General features: G+C 36.2%; 1 protein-coding gene across 2 annotated transcripts; it reads right to left on the reverse strand.

Annotated features, from left to right (window-relative positions):
• Positions 1 to 1,998: 1,998 nt before the first annotated feature.
• On the reverse strand, positions 1,999 to 7,677 carry LOC110169615 (glucoside xylosyltransferase 1-like). Of its 2 annotated transcripts, XM_020935174.2 has the most exons (8): positions 7,332 to 7,677; positions 6,915 to 7,001; positions 6,432 to 6,606; positions 6,211 to 6,342; positions 5,885 to 6,136; positions 5,022 to 5,145; positions 4,500 to 4,672; positions 1,999 to 2,816 (listed from the first exon to the last, which is right to left on the reverse strand). In XM_020935174.2, the coding sequence occupies exons 1-8, from the start codon at positions 7,532 to 7,534 to the stop codon at positions 2,655 to 2,657; spliced, it is 1,308 nt and encodes a 435-aa protein (XP_020790833.2). In that variant the 5' UTR covers positions 7,535 to 7,677; the 3' UTR covers positions 1,999 to 2,654. The 2 variants fall into 2 exon arrangements, with proteins under 2 accessions (XP_020790833.2, XP_055011164.1); XM_055155189.1 differs by lacking the exon at positions 6,915 to 7,001.
• Positions 7,678 to 8,052: the final 375 nt, after the last annotated feature.

An 8,052-nucleotide genomic window follows, 5' to 3' on the forward strand; every position in this document is an offset into this window, starting at 1 on the left:
CCTTCTGTTCTGTGAAGCTAAATTAAAGCACTATTTCAAACCTGTAAGGCAGAAAAATTGGATGGAGACAATGAAAAAACATTTACACTGCAAAAAAAGGGATTATTTTACTTAAAATCACCTGAATTCAGAATATTTCAGTCATCTGTACTATTTAAGATTTGTTAGTTAGTGAATGTAGATTTTTGCACTTGTTTCGAAATGTTTTTTATAATCTCAGGAAAGATTATCTGTCTGTGTGGAGTAAGACAATGTTAATAAAATGGTCAGTATCACAGAGACAATTTTAGATGAAACAAGAACAAATATATTTAACCTTTCACTCTAAAAAACTGAAGACTAAATAAATACATCTACAATAGTCCAAATTAACTTTCTGAACTCAAGTGATTTGAATGGGCCAGTATTACAGTATTTTCTGATTTATATTACAATGGTGTTTTTTCATCAAACAATCAAAAGGTCCTATATTCTGTTATAATGTTATTACCTCCTCAAAAACATACGTGGAGTTCACACAAAAACCTACAAATTTAGGCTAAGTTCCACCTTGTGATGTCATGTGATAATACTGGAAGTTCTCCATTGTGTTTTATTATGTTTTTAAACTCTATACATCTTCATTAAAATCATTTAGATAATTTCAGCCCTGGAATTGCCAATGAACAAAAGTTTAAAGGTAGCTGTTAACTTGAAAATTACCTCTTCATCACATGGTGGAACAGAGCATTTTGAGCTTTGGAGATGCAGACAGACTAATAATAAATGAATGTGAATGAATGAAATAAAACATAACTCCACATACTGTATGCTTTTGAGAAAGTAAAAACATTATAACATAGCTTAAAGTTCACAAGAATCAATGTTGTGTAATATAAGACCTTTAACTAAAAGTATTACAGTGTATTATAGGTATGTATCCTGGATTATGAGTTTCATCAGTGCTCCAGAGTCACACTTGCTTCATGGGGGGTGCAGCTGGTTAGGAAAGAGGACTCAATACCGGGCTAATGTTCAACAGTAAATTATCTTTATAGTTTGAAAGTGTGACAGAGCAGCACGGTTGTACTGGTCTCAGCAGAGTAGAGCAGATGTAATATTGATGAAAATGCTCCACTGTAAATGATTTCCTTGTGCAGTAGGAGGCGAGCGGCAGACGAACACATGCACCAGGAGTGTCTGCTCACTCCATCTCACTTTTACTCCATTTTTTAATCACACTGATGAGATACACTGAAGTCCAATGTTCCATTTAGCACTGCAGTCCAATCTTACACTGCCTGTATATTTAAAGTGGGCATTCATATTTAATTGAGAACTAAATACACACTATGATGACAGATACTGTATACAAACTAAGATTACACTTCATCTAATTATCTGGGGTTTTAGTATGTACAAAACTCAATCATTCATACAGTTAGATGACAACTCAATGTCTTGCGCAAATCTTTTTACTTGAATTATGTGACTTGGTTTCCCATCTTTTAGCTGTGCAGTACAGGCAGTGATGAGTAATCCTCTGGGAGTAAAGTTAAAGCACCATTAATTAAACTCAGAAGAAAGCTCTATCTACACTAGCTTCCTCCTAAACTTCTGCAGCAACTTTCAGAGCAGTAAACATGGGGCCCTGAGAGAGAGCTTGGGGGTATGTACAGTACCCCTTTAAACATTATCTGAAAAGATCTGACTAATTAAGAGCCAATGCGAACTGTCTTTGAGTGTATTTTAGAGAAGAGGGACTTGTCCAAACTTAAAAAAAAAATGTGTGCAAAGATTTATACATTATAGTGAAATATGAACAACGGTACACAATTGTCTTTTTGTTTACGTTGCCTGAAGCTGAAACTCCATAGAGATTGAGGGCAGCACAAACATGAACTAGCACCATCTGCATTAAACAGAATATTTTACATCTCACTTTAGTTTACACTCTCATATGGGGGAAACTAAATAATTGTCTAATATGCATGCAAGACAAGTGTCACGACAGTAACATTTCATTTTCAAGCTTAAAATAGAATCATTTATTTTCTTTTAAATGGATGTCTTTATGTTTGCTCAAAAGAAGTATAAAATCACTTCAAATGAGGCCAATAAAATGAACTATCACAGTCTATACTCCCAAAGTCATAGTGCAAATGAGCCAAAAGAGACCCCTTATTGTACAACTACAGCGACATCATTAGAATAAACAGCATTTGTATAACCTCTTCTAATATAAAACTTCCAGAGAGGGAAAAAGGGAAATGTACTTTAAAGTAAATAAACAAATACTGCAAAGTCATAAAATTCATCAGAAATTGACAATCTCAACTGAAAAATATTTTGTACCTTAAACATCTGAAATTATATTAAATTGTAATCTCATAGAGAACAAAATAAAAACAGTTTCAAAACGAAAGGGTCAACACTTTTGACAACAAAAGTGATTGTCTATAAGATTTGAATGGTGGTAATACAGTACGTTTGTTGGATACATTCATGTTTGAAAAAAGGTTACCCTGTCTGAACCTGAAAAACAGTACCAGTAAACATCTTCAGAGCTGACTGTCAGCCAGTGCCTCCACAGGAGTGTTTAATAGATAATATAATGGGCCCCAAAATGGCCTGTACACACTAATTGTACACTGTATATATCTGATCTGATCCTGTCATCTCCTGTGGGGGACCTCCGGTTGAAGTGATAGAATACTTTGTTTCAGCCTCTTGGTGAACAGGTGACTGCTGCGCCCACAGTACGTGTGTGTGGTGGAGGTTAGAGAAGCTTCAAGTGGCTCCAACAGGGACTTGTCTAAATCTTCACCAAACTGGTACTGTGAAAGGAACATTTAGGCTTTAGTTTATCTATAAATGTACATAAGATGAACAGAACAGAACAAAGATGAAACTTATACAGGACCATACACAAGTAAAATGGACAACCTAAGTTTTTCTTGTACTTATTGTACCTTGCTATGGGAATGGTGGATACATCTCCAGCTGTACTGTCTCAATCTTTTACAACTGTAAAAAATGATTCAGTTCTTTATAGCTTCTAATTTGACCAGGTCTACTAGTCTTTGAACTAGTCCACTTCCTTTAATATCCTTCATATAGTGCAGCAGGCCATAAAACACTATTAACAGCTTCCTATTGATTTTATGTGGATGCTGCTTGTACGCCACACACATGGCCATCATGATGTCTCAAACTAACACTAAAATGTTAGTACTCTTGTGGGCTGGACTGGATAATAGCACTGCCCTTTAGTGTACTGTATACTTCATGCTGGACTGCTGTCTTGTTTGGGGATTGAACTGTCTATGAGAATCTTAAGGGGTGTTGTTCGAGACTGAATGTTTCATGTAATAAAATAATATATCATGGCCTATGGCCAATACAAGCAAATGTGTTAACAGGACCTGTCACAATAACAAATTTTGAAGAGCGAGATACTATTGCTGAAGTCAATATAGACGATAAAAATATTCAAAACATACATAAATTTTGAATACTGTTGAGCTGCATCATAAATAGTAGAATGCAACAATTAGTCTGTGTAATTTTAGTTCATAACTCGACCTTATACAGCTCAAATTATCATATACTGCAGAAAAAATAACCAAAACTTTCCAACTAGTACAAAGAAAAAGTAACAGCTCTAGTGTTGACAAATGAGTCACTCCCACCATAATGACTGCTATTGCTGCAAATACTGAGCCTATTAATATTTAACCTGTATTTAGTAAGAAAGCTGGGTTCATCAATATCTGATTCACACAGATACGAACACAATCTATAGACAATTCAAAAGCAAGCAAAAAAAAAAAAAAAATCATTACTGTATGTGCTAAATGTCCAGCTTCTGCATTGGAGCCAGAGCACCTGCTAAAACCCAGGTGCAGTGTGCTGGGTGCATGTCTTCCTGCCTGAGAGACTGATGGAGGCATGAGGGCCCAGTGCCCCTTAATGAAAGCAGCTCGTTTAGCTAATGGCTGGGAACATGGGCCGCTCTGATAGTGGCTCTGCTCTGGCCCTGTGGTTGTAATGGATGGACACTGGCTAATGAAGCTTCCCCTGCTTCACCAGTCTGGGGCTGTAGTGTTGACCGCTGTGCTGGAATCAACACAAGAGATTGAACACAGGCACAGCTCCTCACTGTTCACTGCCTCACTGATAGCTTAAAGGCACTGAACAATAAAAGCTACTTTACTCATTCCAAGTAACTGGGCATATAAGTCTTATTAGTTTTGTTAATACATTTTAAAATTGTATTAAATTGATTTTATTGGTCTGAGAGGCCGAAGAAATGGAAGTGACTGATAACTGATTTGAAGCAATGGACAGTGGACATAGCTAAAATCCACTGGTCTGAGATGATTATTGATGAAACAATAACACTGCGTGCAACATGCCTGGTCCATTTACTGAAAACCTGTCCAAGTCTCAGTCAAAGGGTACCATGTGTAAAACTAAAGAAATGAGAGTTGAAAATAATAACTATATTACTGCTATACCTTTTGGATGGCGTTATAAACCACTCGGAAAGCTGGCTGCTTGTCATCATGGAAAACTCCCCTGTTTCCATGGAGAATGAAGACACCTTGTTGGTCGGCCGTGTGACAGTTGCTTCCATAAATACAGTGGTCTGGACGGTAGTTCCACTCACATGGGAACACAAACAAGCTTTCTGTAAAGTCAGAAGTAAAGATTATGTAAAATTATACAATATATTTCAAGCTCATTGCTCAAAATCTATCTGTAGGTATGTATTTGTGATTTTGTTTTTAAATGTAAAATATTCATGTATTTGTCAGTTTTATAAAGTTGGTTTTCTTTTAAGGAGTACAACTGGAACTATTTATCAACACTGTTATTAGCAATCTATCTACCAGTGATTAACTATTAAATGTACTTTATCTCATCTACAACTTGAAGACATCTTTTTAACATGTGCATATGTGTTAATGTATGTGTGCCAGTGATTTCTATAAAGGAGAAGAATAGTTTTTGATTTGCAGAAGTAAAAAAACTCAAACCTGGATTATGATGAAATATGATATTAAGAAGGTCCTGATCTCCCCAGGTGATATTGAGTTTATACTTTTGAAGGAGAGGCATGAGCATTTCTTCCCATCTTAAAGGAACAGTTGTCATATCATTCTATGGGAAAGCAAAAGAAGAATAAGTTTTAGAATCTTAGTGCAAATACAAATTTTCCAACATTACGCCTCTAGTCTTGCTATGTAATTCTAATGCAATGCTTCCATCTACTGGTGATCATTATTATAGATTTAAAGGTGCACAGTGTAACTGGTTTGATGGAGGGGTCCATATCCTGCTTGTCTTGTCTATATGGAGATGTGCCTAGAATGTTCCACAGTATGGCCATAAACTTAAGAATCTCCATGGAGACTTGCAAACCAAATTGCAGGTTAGATTTGTGGAGAGGCGACCGTACTAACAGTAAAAATTGTATATTATATTATATATATATATATATAAAAATAAAATAAAAAAAATATATATGTGTGTGTGTGTGTGTGTATATATATATATATATATATATATATATATATATATATATATATATATATATATATATATATATATATACACACACACAATATATATATATATATATATATATATATTTTTTAAATATATTTATATATATATATATATTTTTTTGAGCAATAAACAACACCTGTAGTTGAATAAATGGAATACAGCTAATCGGTTTTGAATTTATTCAACTAGAGGTGTTATTTAATGCCATACTGTGGACAAATTAAAACAAGGCAGTAACATATCCATGGGGACAAACAGGTTGCAGACCCTCTCCAGAAAAGTTACACAGTATACCTTTATAAGCAGCCACTGTAGACTACTTTGTTTTCACCTTGAAATATTTGGCCCTGATACGTGTCATGTTCATTAACATGACCCCTGAGTTGATGCCAGTCCTGCCGTAGTAAGGGTGACGAGCAAAGCGGTTGTACCAGCCGATCCGTGGCTCCTCGTGCTCTGGAGCCATAGCCGCTAACTGACTTGAGTTAAAATGAGATAGCAGAGTCCACAGATCCTCCACTGGCTGAAGGAATAGGATATCTGTGTCTACATAGAGCAAAGAGTCCACGTCCTGCAGAATCAGCTGTACATGCAAATGGATATGTTAACAGTAAGTATAAAACAGAACAGGCTAGACAGAGGAATGTTTGGACTTACTGGGAGGAAGAGTCTTTGAGATGCACATGGTTTGAAGAGCCTTTTCCACTCCTTTTCATTGTCGTTTGGAAAAGTGATGGGAAAGATGGTGAAGTTAAACTTTTTCATAACCATATGTGGCCATGAGTTCAGCTTTAAAACAATAAGATCAATAAAAAACAACACATAGTAAGAATATTTGTTTATAATACATTACATGCGATCAAATGCATTGTACTTACAGCATTTTTGAAGCTGCTTTGCAATGTACTTTCTGCAAATATATAAAAATGCAAAGGCTTTTGGCTGAAGAGAAGAGCAGACTTTAACATGGTGAGAGTTTCCTCAAGCCTGGGACCACAGGCCACCACAGCCAGGTGACTTCGCTCATCAGGAGCTTCCTTAGCCAATCCATCTCTACAAAAACAAACAGAAGAGAAAAAAAGAAACAAAGACAAAATGATGGTTTTAGAAATAGACACTAAAGAATTTGGGCTGGGGTAATTCAAGAATAACCTGATCTTCTACTTCTACTCTGAGAAATAGGTGACTGTGGTGCATTACATGAGTCTAGCTAATCTTCAAAACATTATGTAGTCATTATGTAGGCATAAGGCACAGTGGTTGTATTCATTCAGAACAATGTAATAAAATTGTCCTTTGGGAACACAATCTATCGAATCTGATGTACATTCTTTAACAAAGATGCACAAAATCAGTCATACCCTTCAGATGTTTCCATTAAGCAGTTCACTCCACACACATCTGCAGGCATTCTCCAATATGGACTCCAGTAAGATACTGACTTACACCTGACAGGATGAGAACAGCAACTTTCCTGAATTAACCAGTCATTAAACTGCATTGTGCAAAACTGGTTAGTTGGAAAGCAAGACTAGTAGACATATTTCTATGTGGGGGGTTGTGGATTATACTGAGAATTATGTTAGTCCTGGCATTTAAACAAATGAAAATGAATTGCACAAAGTTGTTTAATTATTTTAATATATTTTAATTCACGAGACATTTCGATGAAGTAAAATACACGTGTTATTAATCTATGGTTGTTATGCAATCTACTATAACTACTTCATTGAGTTAGATGAATATAGGTATAGTGACTGACTGATAAATTCGCATACCTATGCAGTGCTCCGTGTTGGCCTCCAGAACCGCGCGTTTTCCTGAGAGGCAGTCCGCTATCATGGCTTCTGTGGACGGCTTTACCCTGCTCTCTCCATCGGTCTCTGTCCTCCAATGTGGAGGCTAACTGGCTGAGGACGTACACTAGTGAAAAGATCGTTATGGCAATGCATATAAAGAATACATGACAAAAACATCGCATTTTGCATTTTACTCTGCTACTGTCGGTTTAGCTGCCCATTTCAGTGATAAAAAGTGCGCTCCAAGTTCTGACTGCTACTTGACCAAAGCGCAATGTTTACATCTTTTAGCCCCTCCTACTTCCTGGTTCGTGCAAATCTTAAGATGTTCACATTTTCTTCACCAAGGGCCACATCATGGATCTATGGGCCACATACTGAAAGACATGTAGGCTGGTTGTCTGTACAGTGGATGATTCAGATGGGTGCATTTCACAGTTTTGACAGAGCCGCCATGCCTAATGGGGTTTGTATCAGGTCTGTATCACAATGTCATGTGATTGAGGTTATGGAAAGTGTTGCTGTCTTTTTTATGGCAGCAACTAAAAGATGGTTATTTAGTGTAGTCACTGACTAACGGCTATTTATGAAGCCTAAAACTGTAAAATCTGTACGCCTTATTTTATTTACTTATTTATTTACAACATAAAACTTTTTTCCAATCATAATTAAATTCAATTCTACAAAAGCATTAGTTTGT

The sequence above is a fragment of the Boleophthalmus pectinirostris genome, unplaced genomic scaffold (genome assembly GCF_026225935.1).
Source record: "Boleophthalmus pectinirostris isolate CB_2022bp ecotype Guang Dong unplaced genomic scaffold, ASM2622593v1 HiC_scaffold_2, whole genome shotgun sequence".
NCBI classification, from domain to species: domain Eukaryota; kingdom Metazoa; phylum Chordata; class Actinopteri; order Gobiiformes; family Gobiidae; genus Boleophthalmus; species Boleophthalmus pectinirostris.